Source organism: Artemia franciscana, chromosome 17 (assembly GCF_032884065.1).
Source record: "Artemia franciscana chromosome 17, ASM3288406v1, whole genome shotgun sequence".
Classification (NCBI taxonomy): domain Eukaryota; kingdom Metazoa; phylum Arthropoda; class Branchiopoda; order Anostraca; family Artemiidae; genus Artemia; species Artemia franciscana.
In genome coordinates, this window is record NC_088879.1 from 20,698,231 (window position 1) to 20,719,196 (window position 20,966).

General features: G+C 35.9%; 2 protein-coding genes across 7 annotated transcripts in view; one reads left to right on the forward strand and one right to left on the reverse strand.

Moving 5' to 3' along the window:
* Nucleotides 1–20,966, reverse strand: part of LOC136037985 (WASH complex subunit 4-like) — a 444,769-nt gene that overhangs the window by 112,648 nt on the left and 311,155 nt on the right. The gene's annotated exons all lie outside the window — the stretch shown is intronic.
* The window catches only part of LOC136037984 (uncharacterized), a gene marked incomplete in the record, with an annotated part of 138,830 nt that overhangs the window by 106,164 nt on the left and 11,700 nt on the right, over nucleotides 1–20,966 (forward strand). The window contains 2 exon segments of the mRNA XM_065720887.1: nucleotides 3,570–3,780; nucleotides 9,820–9,898. Coding sequence (XP_065576959.1) covers nucleotides 3,570–3,780; nucleotides 9,820–9,898 — 290 coding nt within the window.

Below are 20,966 nucleotides of genomic sequence, written 5' to 3' on the forward strand. Positions count from 1 at the left end.
AGAAAAGCCCCTTTCATATACGGAGTAATTTCTGTTCGTTTTAAGTTTTAATGTCGCTCCTTACTTTCATTTCAGAAAACTTGTTTTTTTATATTTAATTTCTAGGATAAGCAGATAATTTGGATGTTTTCCAGTTATGAAAGTCATCTATATATTACCAGACTAAGGTTGTATTAACAGGTATGAAGAATTTTGAAATATATAGTCTGGTCACAAGAAATGCAGATTAAGACCTAAATTGTGCCTACCTACGAAACTGCTTCTGCTTGTAACCAATTCTGAGCCATAGGGTTTTTGATGGATCTGGTTTCTTATGGCACTTGGTATTAACCAAGTGACATAGCGATCGCAAATTCTGTCGGTCTGTCCCGGTTTAGCTACTTTAGGCACTTCCAGGTAAGCTAGGACGATGAAATTCGGCAGGCGTATCGGGGACCGGACCAGATTAAATCAAAAACAGTCTTTTACCGATTTGACCATCTGGGGGGGAGTGGGGGTCGGCTAATTCGGAAAAAATAGAAAAAATGAAGTATTTTTAACTTACGAACGGGTGATGGGATCTTAATGAAATTTGATGTTTGGAAGGATATCGTGTCTCAGAGCTGTTATTTTAAATCCTGACCAGATCCGATGAGATTGGGGGGTGTTGGAGGGGGGAAACCTAAAATCTTGGAGAACGCTTAGAGCGGAGGGATCGGGATGAAACTTGGTGTGAAAAATAAGCACAAGTCCTAGATACGTGATTGACACAACCGGAATAGATCTGTTCTATTTCGGGTAGTTGGGGGGGGGGGTTAATTCTGAAAAACTTGAAAAAATGAGGTATTTTTAACATATGAACGGTTGATCGGATCTCAATGAAATTTGATATTTAGAAGGATATCGTGTCTCAAAGCTCTCATTTTAAATCCCAACCGGTTTTGGTGACATTGGGGGGAGTGTGGGGGGAACCTAAAATCTTGGAAAACGCTTAGAGTGGAGGTATCGGGATGAAACTTGATGGGAAAAATGAGCAGAAGTCCTAGATACGTGATTGACATAATCGGAACGGATCCGCTCTATTTGGGGGAGTTGGGGGGGGGGTTTGATTCTGAAAAATTAGAAAAAATGACGTATTTTTAACTTACGAAGGAGTGATTGGATCTTCATGAAACTTCATATTTAGAAGGACCTCGTAACTCAGATCTCTTATTTCAAATCCCAACCGGATCCAATGTCATTGGGGGCAGTTGGGGGGGGGGACCGAAAATCTTAGAAAATACATAAAGCGGAGAGATCAGGATGAAACTGGGTGGAAAGAATAAAAAGAAGTCCAATATTCGTGACTGACATAACCGGATCGGATCTGCTCTCTGTGGAGTTTGGGGGGGGGGGCATAATTCGGAAAAATTTGAAAAAATGAGGTATTTGTAACTTACGAACGGGTGATCAAATCTTAATGAAATTCGATATTTCGAAGGATCCTTGTGCTTTAGAGCTCTTGTTTGAAATTCAGACCAGATCTCCTGACATTGGGGGGGGGGGGGTTGTAGGGGGAAACCAAAATTCTTGGAAAACGTGAAAATTGGGGTATCTTTATCTTAAAAATAGATGATTGGATCTTGATGAAACTTAATAGAAGTATCTTGTGTATCAGATTCTCCATTTTTGACTCGAATTGCATCCAGGGACATAGGGGGCTGGAGGGGGGAAACAGAAATCTTGGAAAACGCTTAGAGCGGAGAGATCGGGATGAAACTTGACGGGAAGAATAACCACAAGTTCTAGATACGTGATTGACATAATTGGAACGGATCCGTTCTCTTTGGAGGAGCTGGGGGGTGTTAATTTGGAAAAATTAGAAAAATTGAGGTATTTTTAACTTAAGAACGGGTGACCGAATCTTAATGAAATTTGATGTTTAGAAGGAACTCATGTCTCAGACCTCTTATTTCAAATCTCGACCAGATCTGTTGACATCGGGGGGATCTGAAGGGGGAAATTGGAAATCTTGGGAAACGCCTAGAGTGGAGGAATCGGGATGAAGCTTGGTGGGTAGAATAAGCAAATGTCGTAGATATGTGATTGACCTAACCGTACTGGAGTCGCTCTCTTTGAGGGAGTTAGGGGTGGGTTTCATTGCTTTGGTGACTTAGGTGCTTCTGGACGTGGTAGGACGATGAAAATTGGTAGGCGTGTCAGGGAGCTGCACAAATTGACTTGATAAAGTCGTTTTCCCCGATTCGACCATCGGGGGGGGGGGCTAAAGGGAGAGGAAAAATTAGAAAAAATGAGGTATTTATAACTTGCGAGTGGGTGATCAGATCTTAATGAATTTTGATATTTAGAAGGACCTCGTGACTCAGAGCTCTTATTTAAATCCCGACCGGCATGAAGCCTCTGATTTTCCTTTTGAATCAATCTATTGATTCTTAGAATTTTGCTAGAGCTCATACCATATGAACTTTTGGCTCTTGGCTCTTTTGACCTCGTCACAAGTGCCATATGAGCTCTTAGCTCTTGTTTTAAGTACATTTATAATTTAGAACACCTTGTATCAGCAACTATTAATGTATGAGTTTTTTTATGTTCTAGCGGGTTGTTCTTATAAATGTCGTAGATACGTGATTGACGTAATTAGACAGGATCCGCTCTCTTCGGGGGAGTTAGGGGGTGGGGTTCAGTGCTTTGGTGACTTTGGTGCTTCTGGACTTGCTAGGACGATGAAAATTTGTAGGCGTGTCAGGGAGTTGCACAAATTGACTTGATAAAGTCGTTTTCCCCGATTCGACCATCTGGGGGGCTGAAGGTAGAGGAAAAATCGGAAAAATTGAGGTATTTATAACTTACGAGTGGGTGATCGGATCTTAATGAATTTTGATATTTAGAAGGACCTCGTGGAGCTCTTATTTTAAATCCCGACGAGCATTAAGCCTCTGATTTTCCTTTTAAAGCAATCTGTTGTTTCTTACAATTTTGCCAGAGCTCATACCATATGAGCTCTTGGCTCTTCCGACCTCGTCACAAGTCCCATGTGAGCTCTTAGCTCTTGTTTAAACTACATCATAGCACCGCGATTTTTAAGCATGCCTGAGAAATGACTGCTAGAATAACCTTTTGTCAAAAATTTCATTTCTTTTTTATTCATCTTTCAATTCTACGAAACGTAAAATTAGAAATAACTTAGTAAGAGAAAGAGCTAAATACAAATGTTTAGTGAAACACAGCACTGCCCATCTCTCGAGCTTATTTTAGCTGCATTGACACGATGAAAATTGTACTATTTCAATATCACAAGAGCTAGTCAAATGTAAAAAAAAAATAATCTTACCTGAGAAAAAAAATTTTCCCCCGTACTAAAAAACTCCCTGAAAATAGTCCCTTTTCCGTTAGTCCACTTAAACGTATGACCTATTTGATTGCAAATGGTGTCTTAGATAAGAAATTTTGAGACTTAGTGAAAATACTATGTTTTAATTTGTGATGTGATTTATTTTTACTATTTTTTCTGCTTAGAGGCCAAGAATATTAGTGAAAATGCTATGCTTTAATTTGTGATGCTATTTATTCGTACTATGTTTTCTTTTTAGCCAGTTAAACTGCCCTGCCTACATACCTTCTGCCAAACGTGTATCCTGCAGTGGGAACGAAACCAAAGAGATTGCCCCATGTGCAGGGCTAAGTATACAACAGTTGGCCGTGCAGATAGTCTTCTAGTATGCTGCATTGAGAAGCTTATCGAATCTACGTATACTCAAGATGAAAAACTTAAAAGGGCTGAACTTGTAGCTGCGCGTGTAGGTATGTTCTTGTGACTTTATAAAACAAAAAACTTACCTGTAAATAAAGATGAAGGTACATCATTATATCTATATGATTAGTGAGAAGATCCTTCACCCTTGGAATTTTCGGAGCAATAATTAAAACAATGATGTTTATTGTTATAATTTATTATTTTTTAATTTTTTTATTTTAATAAATAAAAATAATGATGTTTATGCCTGAGCTGCAAGGAAAGTGCTTACAAACAATTTGTGTTCTTCGTTGATTTTGATGTCACGCTTGGGCTACAGAAGTGTAGAAGCGAGGGAGCAAGAGCTTATCATTATATTTAATTTTACAATTATTGATGCTTTTGGAAATCTAATTTTGTTGCACCAAGTCTACAACGTTCGCTTCTACAATCTACAAGTCTGCAACGTTCGCTTTGAAGCTACGTTTTTGTAGAAACCTCTGTAATGTAAGGCAATTCATCCCGTATTGATCTCCTAATTATGTGTTCACGCAGCTACGTGTTTATATGAGAGCTCGGTTGTAAGACCTCTTACCGACACTAATTTGGTTCCAAATATTTTGTGCTAGTACTACGGCTTTGTATCTATTTATATTCAGCATGCAGATGGGTAAACCTCTGCTTTATGCTTCGTCTATTAAAATTCTTTAAAAATATCAAAAATCCAATTGAAATTCTGCAACTTTCTAAACAAAAATTTCTAAATTACATAAAAGTTTTACAGCTTACAACTGACCAAAATACTCAGTGTGTAATTTTGTTTCTTGACAAGTAGTCAGGGAGCCGGATGAGAGAAATGAATATGTTTAATGATTTGAGTGATCAGCCAGGCAGCAAAAGGTTTGAGAATGTGGTCTGATGTAATCAATCATGCTGAACACGAAAGTCAACGTTATACAGTCGACAAATAAGTGCTACATCCCTGTTTTCCCAAATTCCCCAAAAAACGATCTCAACTGATAAAAATTCCTTTAAAATCAATAATAAATTCCAAACTGGTCAATTATTGGTAAATTAAAGGAAATTATTAAGGTTTAGTATTTTTTTTTCTTCCAAAATTGCTTTGTCTCTTGCTTTACAATTGTAATCTTTAAAAATCGACTGAAAATATACCGTAATTTATTGCATTTTGGGGAAAATTTTGTTCCTTCTTGAAAATTTGCCTTCAGAACGCGTTTTTTTATTAATAGACTTGGTAGAAAATTTAGTCTTCTCCAAAATGAGTGATCTAGAAACTTTATGACCTTTTTCATTTTTTAACTATTAGTGAAGACGCTATAGCCTGGATAACTATAGGCAATTATCCAGCACAAATATGCCTGTCTCGGTGGATCTCTATGACTTACCTGAACAGAAAAACTGTCAAAGCAATATAATTTATGGACGAGCACGCTGCAACTGCTTGAATGGAGCCTGATGCATGAAATATAGTTACTGCCGGTAAGATTTACGTGTGAAACTTTTGAAAAGAATAAAAATCCAGTAATGGAATGGAAACGCTCCCATGTCATCTTCTAATCTTATTCAGCCAGGAAAGTGTGGCAAGATTTACCAAAAGCGAAACATGCAGGTGACAACAAAATTCAGATATCTCCTTGGTTTGACAGTTGATCAGAAGGTTCTCATTCGGACTTTTTTGGCGATCTTGCTTCTTTATAGCGTTGCCAACGCAGCTTATGAATGAGTCAAGTGACTCAGTAGAATCTCGACCATATTTTGGTTAAAAAAAATTTATCTGCTAAATATGACGATAAAGCTGATATTCATAGTATAAATATTGGGTATCAGCGAGTGGCTCCCCACTTTTGCTCTAGCCCAGCAGTGGTGGAGGAACCCATTAAGACTTTCAAGAAAACTGTCAGAGAACTAGGACTGAGTTTCCACCGTTGTCATATGTGACCAGGCTGTATATGAAATTGAACATGCTGTCAGAGCAAAAGATCTGGTAGCATATTCTGAAATTGTCTTCAGAAAGGGTGGTTTCAATATTTTTTCAACTTTATGGGTGCAATCGGTTGTAGAATGTTGTGCTCTGGTTTAGAAGAGCTGATTTATGAGACCGGAATTTCACTAGAAAGAACCAAAGAGAAAGTGATGTGTGGAGACCCATATTGAAAAGCCCTTGCGGCCCGTACCTTAGCTCTTGAAGTTCTTTCGGTCCATACTGGGAAGCTTTTGAAGATTTTTGCATGGAGTTAAATGATTTCTCTTGTATTACCATTATCGTGAAGGCTTACTCTGGAACTTGAAAATGCTAAAAAAGGATACTCCTGTTGATGAGAACATTCACAAAACTAGATGATTGGAATTCGATACTATCAAATTCCAAGGCAAAGAAAAACTGATTTAACTTTCATTTGACGATTTTTTAAGAATTACTTCTTGTGCTGTAAGCAGCTTTAAGTCTCTGGCTCTCTGGAGGCTTTCAAGGCCGGAAGAAAACAATGATGTTCAACAAAAGTGGAAGTATCGATACTGGATTTGAAATGCGTCAGAGTGGTACCAGAAATAGGTGGATACTAGAGTTGTGTTGCACCAGGACTGCTAGAAGAGGGATATTGGTATTGTATATGTTGACGCGAATGACACAGACATTGTTGTCCTTTTGCTTTATTATCATAAGATATTCTTTGGGTACCATTTAAATTGTGAAAAACGAAAAGTTTATGTCCGATTCTGTGAATATTCAGTGCCTGTGCATCAGCTTTGCAGGAATTTACCAAACGATCTAGTTTTTTTTTCATCTGCCCTCTTCATGCGTTTTCGGGCTTTGATGTAGTTTGTTTTATCTTCTGTTAGGGAATAAGAGTATTGGCTAAGGCTCTCGAGAAATGAGGATTGCGGGAGTGGATTGCTTTAATTGTGGAAGAAATAGAGAAGTCTAGACTTGATTTTTCTGTGCAAGAAAACTTTCTTTATATTTGCAGGGAAGTCATTGTCGCCGTCTGTGGTAAAAATCCACACCTCCTGACTTCTCCTTACGACCTTTAAATATATTTATACCCTCTACAGTCTACAGCACAAACTCGAATATTTGCCTCCATCTGACGCTACCTTTTAAGTACTATGCTATGCGCGTTTCCCTCCAGTGGGTTATTTTTTTTTTACAAGCGAACTGACCAAAGTTTGACCTAGATGTTTGGCTGGAGTTTCCAGAATTTTAAGGTTAACTCAGTTATGTCTACCCTGAAGGTATACCCATATAGTGTAGTCCCTAAGTACTGCTCGTGCAAGCGGTGTACAGAAAATTGCTCGTGTGCGGGAGGTAGACTGTGCGATTTACTTTGTAGCTTTGATGGGAAATATTTGAATGCTTCTTTTATGCTGTATAGCTAATGTCCCTAGTTCTGTAGTTTTCAAAGTTTCTTTTATCTATCATTTAGACTCAGGTAGAAGATTTTGCAAATGCTTACTGATCACCTACTAGTCACGTTTTTGGCGATTGGGTCCCTGAATGGGTCATATTATCTGTCAGCACTGTTTCCTTTTACTTCGATTAACTATAGTACAACATTTTCTAATTTCGGAAACATGTCAATTAGCTAAATAAGTTAACTTTTTTTTTTCATTTGCCTGAATAGAAATTATCAGTCAATCAAGAGGATAAAGAAGAAGAAGAAAGGAAGTTTCTTAGGTCTGAGCCTTGTAAAGGGAGGGGGTATTGAAGAAGTTAAAATGATCCAATAACAACTTATAAAGTGGTGTTTGCAGGCAAAACTAAGTAAAAAGAACGTTCTGAGAGGGTTTTTTGAGCAATTTCAAGAAGAAACATGGTCTAAAGTATCCGAAATTTATTATTCTTTTCTTATGAAAGTGACATTCATTTACACTCGAACACTGTCTTAGTAGACAGTGTTCGAGTGAGCTTTTCCAAAGCTTATTTGTTCTTACTGGCTATCATACATATGCTGCTTAATGGAACTTGTCGAAACAATAATAGTTTTTGTTTGTGGGCTAAAATTTAACAAAATTTGTTCTAATTTTGTCCATAATTTGTTGTAATGTCAGGTTCTTTTCATTTAATTGAATGAATTGAAAACAACCAATATTAATGTTTTTACTTCTTCAAGTGTAAACCAGTATGTATGCAAAATGAAAAAAGCAAAATTCTACAAAATAAAGTCTGATGTCTTGAATTTTCTGATGTTTTCAACTTAAATCTCTATGGTTCAATCTATTGGGAAGCTCCCCTGTCCATGTACTCATGAAAATTCTCAAGACGGTGCGGTAGGGCTGTTTTAAAATTACGTATTTATCAAATTTACAAATGGTGAAAGTAAATTAAATGCTAGGATTAAAATAAATCAAATTAATGTGGCAATAATTCCATTTCTGGACCAAACTTGTGGTTATTTTTCATTTTGCTATACAATAAACAAATTTTGGTTGATGAAAAACTTATATTTATTTGAATACACTAGTAGATGGACTTGCCACCGGTGCAGAACCTCTCTAAGAGCTGTATTGCTGTTTAATGTAGAAAATTACTGAGGTGTACTTGTGACTGTTTCGAACCATATTGTTCTTCAGTTCTCTAAGAAGGTTATTGCACATTTGGCTTTCAAGAAAATAAAGTTAAAAGCCACTCATATTTCTCTGGTCTCACGCTATGACGAAAATCGAAGAGTATCAGAAAATTCAACATGGATTCTTTTGTTCTTGCTGGTTGTCAAACCTATACTTATTGATAGAACTTGTTGAAATGATGAAACTGTTTATTTGAGGAACGAAATTCAATCCAAAATAATGCTGATTTCGTTAAATAATTTGTCGTAATGTCAGGTATTCACCATATAATCCTCATATGGAAAAATATTTAATGTTAAGATTATTTTTTCTTTAAATGTAAACAACTGTTTATGCTAAATAAACAAATAAAATTCTTGAAAATGAGTTTTGACGTCTTATAAAAGTGACTTGTCGCTCAAGCAATCTCTTTTTAAAACTTTCGTAGCTTTGGGAGTTAATCTGATAGTAATAAGGTTTATCTAATACCGTTATAATTAATGTAACAGTGTTAATCTAGTAGCGCTATATAATCATTAATCCAGTAGTTAATCTAATTACGATGCAGGAGCGGTGTCTTGAGATTCGGCATTTACGGAGATACGGTACTAGAAATTCGTAGTGTGAGCTTCAGCATCGGCTGAAGACAAAGGGCCCATTCGTGAATTGCCACAATGGACCATCTTTCATCGAGAGGAGTGGACAATTTGTGATTTTACTTTGATATTTGATTCTAAACATAGTGAAATTTTCTGTCCCTTTTATTAGCGATCTTGTCAGTCAAAACGGTTGACACCACAGGGTACCAGGGACTTAGATCCAGCATTTTATGGGGGGGCAAGAGGGGTCTATATCCGGATAGTCAAGGGATATGGGCCATATAATGATTGTTTCTCCGAATTATTGGGGAGACAATGGCCCCCTCCCCCGCCACCCCAAAGGAAGCCCCTGCAGGAACTCTTCAAGCATTCGAACCGCTCAAATGATAATTCCTTTGTACCAATTTTTAACTTTTTCCTAGTATGTATGCTAGAAGACTTTTTGAGACTGCTCTTGCCTGAACTTTAAAAACGAATTTTTGTTCCTTTTAATAAAAAAAAGACGCTTTTTGAATATGCGACTTTAATCAGAACTGAATATCTCTATCTCCTACACAAAACGCTAGAAGTTAAATGGTTTATCCAAGATTTTTTGTAAAGTCGGTTGTTGCTTTTAGTTTTTTGTCATTTATTTGGACCTTTTATCCAAGCTCTAACAGTTATGGCAAGACCACCCAAAAAAGTTTAAATAGTTTGGCCGCACAAACCGAAAAGTCTATTATGGACAAGATAGGCAATCTTTTAAGGTCATGTATCATCCTATAGCGTGAAAGTAGAGACAAGATTTTGAATGCAGGGTTTTATCTTGTTTTGGCAAAATGGAGATTTTTTTTTATTTCTTCCCAGTTTATTTTCCCTCAAGCAATTGACAGGACTAAAATAGATCAATAAAAACTTTGGCCAATATGTAAATAAATTCACTTATGTTTGCTTATTTCCTAGAGCTAGAAAAGCAATTTCTCCCGTCAACGTCTGACAGCGGCCAAACGCGTGGGTCCAGAGGAAGAAACTCAGGACAAAGGTAAAAATAATATTCTCTTATATTTTTTTCTTGTGCATGTATTTTCTTTTGCTGCAATAGTGAATAGAAAAATGCTTAGTTTATAGGGAAGGTAGTTGTTCTTTCAGCTGAAACTTCTGTATTTTCCCTTGTAGCCGCGCTTTCTTGCTGACGCAAAACTTCTGATGGACATCGGATGCAGGGAAAATACACGCTGAAGTATTTATGTCAAATCAGTTCATTTTTTCCATTGTAATGCCAACAATAAAACAAGTAACATGTATTTAGACATAAATCCAATTAATATGTTTTAATGGATGCGTTTTCATTGGTTCAGTTGAGATATCTCAATCCAGTGTTTGAATCTCCATAGCACATAACTACGCTGCTAGAAATGAATGAACCGGGACCAAAAAAAAACACAAAATAGCTGCTTTTGCCCAAAAATGCAGCTTCGTGAACCAAGTGTTTTTCTTCGAGTATAGGTTAGTTGACTGTTGACCTACGCGATTTTTTCCACCTTACGCATGTTTTTTAGTGTGTTTTGATGAACTTGACTCCATACATCAAAATCCAAATATTTTTCTAAAACCTCTCCCCCTGGACCCATCCTAGGTACATTCACATCTGAAGACTGTTATTTGCCTCTGGCTATTCAAAATTATGAAGTTTTTGAGGCAGTATCACATTTACATTGTGTTGCCACGTTCAACAGTGAAAATACATGAGCAAATCTAATTAGTCAACTTGACAACACTGATACCCAAAGAGAAATAAACTTCGAAGGGAAAGTCAAAACTTCTTAAGGTGCTGGTGTCATATCTTCTTAGTATATTTTTTTTGTGCTGATTTTTTACCCACGTTTCTGTTGTTTTTTTATTTGGTTCGTGCTACTACTGAAAGCCTGCATAATTTTATTAAAAATGGAATTTCCGACTTTGCTATTTTTTTTAAATATATTTGACTGTGATAGTTCCCAATTAACCAATCTCAGTAACCAGTTTTCACTTTCACTTCTTTTGTACTTCATTTTTTTAAAGCTAGACTCTGACGGGAATCATATTTCGGAGTTTAATCTCCCAAAAAGAAGGAAAATAAAGTCAAGAAACTTTTTTACGAAACTATGGGTGGTTTAAATTTCCAAATTAAAATCTGAATTCAGCATTTATTCCCTAATTACTTGTTTTTTCAAAAGTCCCAATATCCCCATATTTGCGAAAACAGTGAAGAATATCGTCAGACCTATGGTGACGAACAGCGTTTAATTACATTTTCAAATTCAACTTAAAAAATTCGATAAATGTTAGTAATTAAGCTAAAAAATCTGAGTTTTATTTCTGGGCATTGTAGTAGTTTTTATGGCACTTGGTATATAGCAATATACCAGTGACATATAAGCAATTGGAAATTCTGTCGGTCTGTCGGTCCCGGTTTGCTACTTTAGGCACTACAATATACCAAGTGACATATAGCAATCGCAAATTCTGTCGGTCTGTCGGTCCCGGTTTTGCTACTTTAGGCACTTCCAGATAAGCTAGGACGATGAAATTTGGCAGGCGTATCAGGGACTTGACCAGATTAAATTAGAAATAGTTGTTTTCCCGATTTGACTATCTGGGGGTGGGGAGTGGGGGGCCGGTTAATTCGGAAAAAAATATAGAAAAAATGAAGTATTTTTAACTTACGAACGGTTGATCAGATCTTAATGAAATTTGATATTTGGAAGGATATCGTGTCTCAGAGCGGTTATTTTGAATCCCGACCGGATATGGTGACATTGAGGGGAGTTGAGAGGGGGAAACCTAAAATCTTGGAAAACACTTAGAGTGGAGGGATCGGGATGAAACTTGGTGGGAAAAATAAACACAAGTTCTAGATACATGATTGACATAACCGGAACAGATCCACCCTCTTTGGGGTAGTTGGGGGAGGGGGCTAATTCTGAAAAACTAGAAAAAATTAGGCATTTTTAACTTACGAACGGGTGACCAGATCTTAATGAAATTTTATATGTAGAAGGATCTTGTGCTTTAAAGCTCCAATTTTAAATTCCGACCAGATCTTGTGACATTGGGGGGAGTTGGAGGGGGAAACCGGAATTCTTGGAAAACGTGAAAATTGGGGTGTTTTTATCTTACGAATAGGTGAACGGATCTTAATGTAACTTGATATATATAGAATGATCTTATGTCTCAGATGCTCCATTTTCGACTCGAATTGGATCTGGGACATAGGGGTTTGGAGGAGGGAAACAGAAATTTTGGAAAACTCTTAGAGTGGAGAGATCGTAATGAAACTTGATGGGACGAATAAGCACAAGTTCTAGATGCGTGATTGACATAATTGGAACGGATCCATTCTCTTTGGAGGTGCTGGGGGGTGTTAATTTGGAAAATTGAAAAAATTGAGTTATTTTTAACTTAAGGACGGGTGACTGGATCTTAATGAAATTTGATATTTAGAATGAATTCGTGTCTCAGAGCTCTATTTCAAATCCCAACCAGTTCTGTTGACATTGGGGGGAGCTGGAGGGGGAAATCTTGGAAAACGCTAGGAGTGGAGGAATCGGTAAGAAGCTTGGTGGATAGAATAAGCAAATGTGCTTGATATGTGATTGACGTAACCGTACTGGATTTGCTCTCTTTGGGGGAGTTGGGGGGAGGGGTTCAGTGATTTGGCGAGTTTGGTGCTACTGCAGGTGCTAGGACGATGAAAATTGGTAGGCGTGTCAGGGAGCTGCACAAATTGACTTGATAAAGTCTTTTTTCCAGATTCAACCATCTGGGGAGCTAAAGGGAGAGGAAAAATTAAAAAAAATGTATTATTTATAACTTACGAGTGGGAGATCGGGTCTTAATGAGTTTTTGATATTTAGAAGGACATCGTGACTCAGAGCTCTTATTTTAAATCCTGAACGGCGTTAAGCCTCTGATTTTCCTTTTAAATCAATCTATTGATTCTTAGAATTTTGTTAGAGCTCATACCATATGAGCTCTTGGCTCTTAGCTCTTCTTGCCTCGTCATAAGTGCCATATGAGCTCTTAGCTCTTGTTCTTCCTTTTTCTTTTACTCATCTTTTAACCCAAGCTGGTTTTTTATAATAAAAAAAAATGGAACAAAAAAGAGGAAAAACAAAAGCCATAATTCAATTAACACATTTCCAAACCACATAAACAACTTCAGACTTATCTTCGCTATGTCGTCTTCAGTACAAGGAGAATAGAGAAAAAATAAAAACAAGTGAGAAAAAATGAAAAATGAATGTAACAAATGGCGGGAAAATGGAAATGAAAATTCAGTCGGAATAAACTGAAACAATTGAAAAATTTTGATCAAACAAGGAAATAAAAAACATTATCGAAACTAAAAATTAAAACAAATAAGGAATCGGAAATCAAAAATTATAAACAGACCGTTTGTACAAAAATCAACTGACGAAAATCGGACTGTTTTACTGCGTAACGCAGCTGTATAAAGGATGCCGAATTGTGTCATTGCCAAATCTCCTAGAATTCGCCAGTTTTTATAATACTTTAGTTCCAAAATTGTTTGTCATGTATATAGCATTAATGACATTGACCATCAAAAACACTGTCTTCAAGATCTTGTATATATTATTACATTAAAAAGAAGTTTGTATACTCATTTGAGACACTTCAAACTTCTTGTAAATTCATTGCCTTTCCTATTCTGTTGTTGTTCTGAAAATCATGAAATTAGGTTTTATAGAATTTGTTTACTCATGCAGGAAGGATAGAGTATATAGGCAGGGAGTAGGGCTCATGGTGAATAAGAAAGCTGCTAAGTCTTGTTTAGGCTGGGAAGGTATAAATAAATGAATACTAGTTGCTCATTTTATGACTAAAAAATTCAGGGTATCAGTTATAGTAGTCTATCCACCTGTTGAACCGACTGACGGAGATACTATTGACTCAGATAAATTTTACTTACAATTACAGGAACAAATAGACAGGGTACCAGGTAGAAATGTGGCGTTTTTACTAGGAGATTTTAGCGCCCAGGTTGGTAGAAATAGGGATAGATGGTATCCTAGTCTAGGTGAATTTGGTGTAGGAAAAGAAAACAGTAATGGCTACAGACTTTTGCAATTTTGTAGGTATAACAACCTAGTTATAACCAATACAAATGTCCCATAAGTTGACATGTGGAAGATGACATGTGGAATGGTTGAAATTTGACAATGTGGAAGATGAGTGGAACAATTTTAGAAAAACAATTTGTGAAGTTGCCGATGGTGTCTTAGGGAAAAAAGTTCAGACTGCAGCTAGGAATATTAGTGAAAAAGCTTTATGTTTAATAGAGAGTAGAGGAGGTTTGTACAAGAATTATCTGAGTGATAGATTGCTTTAAAAAATGATTGCTTTAAAAGGAAAAATAAAAGGAATGTAAAGAAAGTGGAGAAATCATTAAAATATGAACTAAGGAGGTGTGAAGTGAAGGCCATAGATAAAATTGCCGAGGAACTGGAAGATGCAGCTAGAGGGCATAATAGTAAAATATAATACTGGTATGTTAATAAATTGCGAGGGAGTAGTCAATCCGGACTTGTTTCAGTGAAAGATAGGAATGGGGCCACAATTAGTGATAAGGAAAGAGTTAAAGAGCAATGGGCGGAACATCTTGAGAATGTGCTAAACCGAGATACAGTTGCAGGAAAAGATACAGAGGAAAATGAAAAAGTTTGTGATATCTTGAATGTGAAGGAAGATTTGTTTCGTGAGGAAGAATTAGCGACAGTACCAAAAAGGATTAAAAAATAAAAAGGCTCCAGGTGCTGATAGCGTGGTAAATGAGTTTCTTAGACACGGTGGCTCTAAGGTTTAAAATAAGATACTGAAGACTATGAATATGATTTTTGAAAAGGGGGAAGTACCTAATGATTTTAAGAAAACCTTAATTAAACAACTGTATAAGAAAGTTGATAAGAATGAGTGTAGTAATTATTGAGACATTAGTCTGGTCCCTGTAGGTAGCAAATTACTTAGTAGTATGATACTTTTTAGACTGAGAGATTCTGTAAACAAAGTTTTAAGAGAAGAACAGTGCGGTTTAAGAAAAGGTAGAGGATGTGTCGACCAAATTTTCACCCTTAGGTTAATAATTGAGAAGTGCCTTAGTTGTCAAACACCTTTGGTCCTCAGTTTTATACAGTATGAGCAATTGTTCGATTCTGTTGATAGAAGAGCTTTAGCGAAGGTTTTATCCTTATATGCTATTAAATAAAAAAAAACAAGTTTTTTCAACTGAAAGTAAGGAGCGACATTAAAACTTAAAACGAACAGAAATTACTTCGTATATGAAAGGGGCTGCTTCCTCATCAACGCCCCGCTCTTTACGCTAAAGTTTGACTCTTTCTCTCAACTCTTCTTTTTAAAACAGTAAAAAACTTTAGCGTAAAGAGCGGGGCATTGATGAGGAAGCAGCCCCTTTCATATGCGAAGTAATTTCTGTTCGTTTTAAGTTTTAATGTCGCTCCTTACTTTCAGTTGAAAAAACTTGTTTTTTTCATTTAATTTCTGAACGTTTTTGAATCAATGCATGTTTTGATTTTGGCTCTCCGCAGAGAAATAATTAAAACGAAATTTGCATTTTTTTTTTTTTTTTTTTTTTTGGCTAAATGGCTTTCTCATAATTTTGATCGAATGATTTTGAGAAAAAAAGAGCGGGGGAGGAAGCCTAGTTGCCCTCCAATTTTTTGGTTAATGAAAAAGGCAACTAGAACTTTTAATTTTTTACGAATCTTTTTATTAGTAAAAGATATACGTAACTTATAAACTAGCTTACGTAAAGAATTTTTTATTCTCATGTTTTTATTACACATATGAGAGGTTTCGCCCCCTCGTCAGTACCTCTCTCTTTACACTAAATCTTAAATTTTGGCCCAATTCATTAAGAATGACCCCTGAATCACAAAAGCCGTAGAATAAATAGTTGACATTACTAAAAATACTTTAGCGCAAATAGCGAGGTATTAGGAGGAGGTGAGCCCCTCATGTGGGTAATAATTTCTTTTCGTTTTAAGTTTTAATGCTGCTCCTTACTTCCAGCTGAAAAAAACTTTTTCCTATTTATTTTTTCATTGTTTTTTTTTTCAAAATAATGCTAGTAAATCCTGTGCTCCCTTCATGGAAATTTTCTTCCCCCATGACAAATTCCTCGATGGAAAGTTCCCCCAGTATATCCCCCTCTTTTCAACCCCTCCCCCCAACCAAAAAATCCTCCTGAAAACACCTGTACACTTCCCAATAACCATACTATATGTAAGCACTGGTCAAAGTTTGTAACTTGTAGCCCCTCCCGCGGGGACTGTGGAGGAGTAAGTCGTCCCCAAAGACATAGTTATAAGGTTTTTCAACTACGCTGAATAAAATGGCTATCTCAGAATTTTGATCCGTTGACTTTGGGAAATAATTAGCGTGGGAGGGGGCCTAGGTGCCCTCCAATTTTTTGGTCACATAAAAAGGGCACTAGAACTTTTTATTTCCGTTAGAATGAGCCCTCTCGCAACATTCTAGGACAACTGGGTCGATACGTACACCCCTGGGAAAAAGAAAAAAAAACAAAAAACAAACAAATAAACACTCATCCGTGATCTGCCTTCTGGCAAAAAATAAAAAATTCCACATTTTTGTAGATAGGAGCTTGAAACTTCTACAGTAGGGTTCTCTGATACGCTGAATCTGATGGTGTAATTTTTGTTAAGATTCTGTGACTTTTAGGGGGTGTTTCCCCCTATTTTCTAAAATAACACAAGTTTTCAAAAGGGCACTAGAACTTTTCATTTCCGTTAGAATGAGCACTTTTGAAACACTCTAGGACCACTTGGTCGATACGATGACCCCTGGGGAAAAAAAACAAAAAAAAAAACAAACAAACAAATAAACACGCACCCGTGATTTGTCTTCTGGCAAAAAATACGAAATCACACATTTTCGTCGATTGGACCTTGAAATTTTTTCTATAGGGTTCTCTGATACGATGAATGCGATGGTTTGATTTTCGTTAAGATCCTATGACTTTTAGGGGGTGTTTCCCCCAATTTTGCAAAATAAGGCAAATATTCTCAGGCTCGTAACTTTTGATGACAAAGACTAAATTTGGTGAAACTTATATATTTAAAATCAGCATGAAAATCCAATTCTTTTGATAGATCTTATAGCATCGAAATTCCTTTTTTTAGAATTTCGTTTACTATTGAGCCGGGTCGCTCCTTACTACAGTTCGTTACCACGAACTGTTTGATTAAAATTCTTCTTAAATAAGAAACTTTTTAAAGTACTAAGAAACTTTACAGTAAAGTGTGAGCTATTGAAGGTAAGGCAGCACCTCTCATATACGGAATGATATCTGACTATTAAGTTTCAATGTTGTTCCTTATTTTCAGTTGAAAAACTTGTTTTTTTTAACTCAAGTATTTACAGAACATCGTGCAAAGCTTATGGAAGGTTACAGACAAAACCATCTTCTAATTCCGGAGGTTACTTAATTGGCAATCATAGAAGTTAAACATGTTTTAGGTTTTTTTTTACAGTAGCCGTCGCTAACTCTTTAAAGAAAAAAAAATGGTTTTCAATCTTTTATTAAGGACAGTTTCCCGTTTTCGAGGACTTAAATTAAAAAAAAATATATATGTAAAAATTGTGACATCCAGCTAATATTATGGCTTTAATTCAGTAAGTAAAACATAAACTAAACTAATTAGTCTTTTTGAGTATGTGGCAGTCAAACAATTCACTGCCACAGATTCGCTGTATCGAGATTTAATTAGATAAATTGGCTAGGACAAGTTGTTAAGACAATGTTGCTCTGGACAGCAGTAATCTTTTTAATTCCCAAGAAGTTTGCCTCAAATTATCAAATATACCTGAAATCAGTAAATAAAGATCCCCTATTAGGTAAATTTTTCTCGATGCAATCAATTTTAGAATATCATCTCCCAAAGAGGCAATCTTGTTTCTTTATGTGAGTTTTTTTTTACTGGTTATGAAATATCCTACCTATTGGTTTGTCTTTAAAAAAAATAAAAAAATAAAAATATATCTTCTGGTGAAAAATACGAAGTTCTGCATTGTTGTAGATAAGACCTTGAGACCTCTATAGTAACGTTCTCGGATATGCTGAATCTAATTGCGTGATTTTTATGGAGATCACTAAACTTTTTGGGGTGTTTCTCCCCTTTTTCGAAATTGGGCTGATTTTCTCAAGCATGATAGGTAACACTTTTAATGGAGTTTTGTGTCTTTGGAATCAGCATAAAAAATAAAGATTTTTATGCATCAATTGCTATCAAAATTATTGTTTTTATAGTTTCAGTCACTATTGGACTGAGTCGTTCCTTACTTACAGTTCATTATATGAAACTTTTTGATATGATGAGGATGTATTCTAATATTTTGAAGTAGAAAACTGTCCCGAGAAAATATGCAGTTGAGGAAAAACCATAGACATCAAGGAACTTCGGGGAAGTGGGTAGGTTGAAAAATTTTCTAAGGAGCAATAGCTTTGTTCATTTTAAGTTTCAATTTCTATCAATATTTTTATCAGAAAGGCTTTTCTTAGCTCATGATATGGATACTTCAATCTCGTGTTGTATCTTTTGAATGGGTCTGAACTCACACTTGATGTACAGGCGCACATAGCTAATACTCGATAGTAGGGAGAGGCTTGAATTTTAACAGAAGATTATTTCCAGTATAATGTTCTCTAAGGAGTTATGATCTTGTACGAAGCTTCATTAAAGGGGGGTTCTCTAGACCCTCAAAAAAATGTCTTTATAACCAAAGTTCCTCGGGGAGGAAATTTTGTAGTGGATTTTGGGTGCAAGAACTCCCTCACTATGCAGGTATGGCTTGGATGTGTACTCTAACTCAGTTGGTGTACTCAGTTGGTGTCTATTGTCATGACATCATATTTCATTGTCTTGGGTTTCGGTTTGACTCTTTAATTTGTAATTCATATTAGGGGAATTTTTATATTGTGCATTATGGCTGTAATATTATCTTGAAAAAATGTTCGTGTTTCTGGCTTGATTAGTTTAGCTTATTTTTCCGTGATACCAAAATAAGTGAATACACGCACGGGACTTCTACCGCATTCGGACTGAAGGTTTCCAGTCCACAATCTTACGAAACTCACTTTTTCTGATGGAAGTAAAGAGTGTAATCGACTCATGATATTTACCGGTTTGGCAGAATTCTGAAAGGCCAGCGCTTTACTGAAAACACAAAACTGTCACAACAATACAGGATTAGGAAGAGATAAGCCCTAAGTAGCCTGCAGAAAATAAAAGATCTATGAGGCTCTCAATAGTTCTTCATCGGCAACAAAATTAAAAAATAATAGTATATAATTTTAATTGTCCAAAAAGCTCAAGAATTCTTACTATTCAGTAAAAGTTTTGTTTTTTAGAATACTTCAAATATAGGGAAATATACGCGCACGGGACTTCTACCGCATTCGGACTGATGGTTTCCAATCCACAATCTTACGATGGAAGGGGCTTTTTCTGATGGGACTTTTTCTGATGGAAGTAAAGAGTGAAATCGACTCATGATATTTCCCCATTTGCTGCCTAAACTGCAAAGCGATCAATTTTGTCCGTTTTAAGTTTTAACTTCGATCTTTAAACACACATCAGGAAACTTTTCTGGTTTTTTAAATTAATTTTGTTCATGTTTAGATTTAAAAAATGTGATGCACATAAAACCTTTTAAAAGTATATCTGTTTGACTTAGGTGAGGAAACTAAACATATCAAAATGACAAGGCGTAATGATATGTCAACATGTCACTAAACATTTTGTCAAAACATGGCACTAGATATAAGTTTTATTTCGTTCCCTTAAAATTTCCCTTAAAAAAGAGATTTTAAAAATCTCTTTATTTTTTTTCACAAACGGGGTCCAAGATAAGATAAGACTTATTTATCATGAAATACGCATAAAATACAACATTTTACTATCCCCTCCAAAGGCTCTTTGGCCTGTAAAGAAGCGACTTACTCACAGAAGAAAAAAACAAAATAAAATAATCACTTACTCACAGAGAGAAGAGCAAAAAGGAGAAGAAAAGAAAAGGTAAATAAATTAAAACTGTATAAAACAAAACTAAAGAGATTGAATAGACCAAATTAATTAAATAGATCAGTAGATTAAACAGACTCCAATGAAATAATAATAAATATATATATATATATGTATAAAAAATAAAAAATAAATAGATAAAATAACTTCTAAGAAACCAAAGAATTTGTAACTATCTTTTTGAACAAACCGAATGAGTGGCACCTTCGAATTGATTCGGGCAACTTATTCCACACAGTATGACTCGCAATTAAAGAATTAAAATGTGAACTTACACACGGAGTAAAAGGAACTTGAATATGATTTTTGGTATTGCGAAGATTATAATTATTCTGATCAGAGGTAAAAGATGGCGGAACACTTAGGGGATGGGGGAGGTCATCCTGAGGCTGAGATCAAGTAAAACATGCACACGAAAGAATATACAGTGACTCGAAATCAAGTAATGGGATAACTCCTGAACGATTAGTTTCCTTAATGAGGTTTCTAGGTTTATGGTAAACCTTAGAAAGTGGTTTTAACAATAAAGGAAAGGTTGACATCCATACTGTTGGGGAGTAAGAAACTTAAGATTGGATAAAGCAATGAAAAAGGATTTTCAAAATTGATCCAGGGAAAGTATGTTTAAGTTTCCTTAAAATACCGAGACTCCTGCATATCTTCATTTTAATTAAATCAATATGACGTTTGAAAGACGAGTTTCCATCAACAAGAATGCTCAACAAACGAATATATCGATCCTTAGATCTATGAATTATCCCATTTGTCTGATGAATTTCTGATAACTGGGGGTAAATCTGAGAAACATGCGAAAATATAAAGAAACGGACTTGGAAGAATTTAGGATAAGATAATTAGTATCAAGCCATAAAATTACTCTGTCAAACAGATTTGCCAAATTTAATCGAAGCTCCGACTCGTAATTTCCCGAAGTGCCAAGTGTGCTGTCATCAGTAAAACAAACAAGGACATCAGAAGATGGCAAAT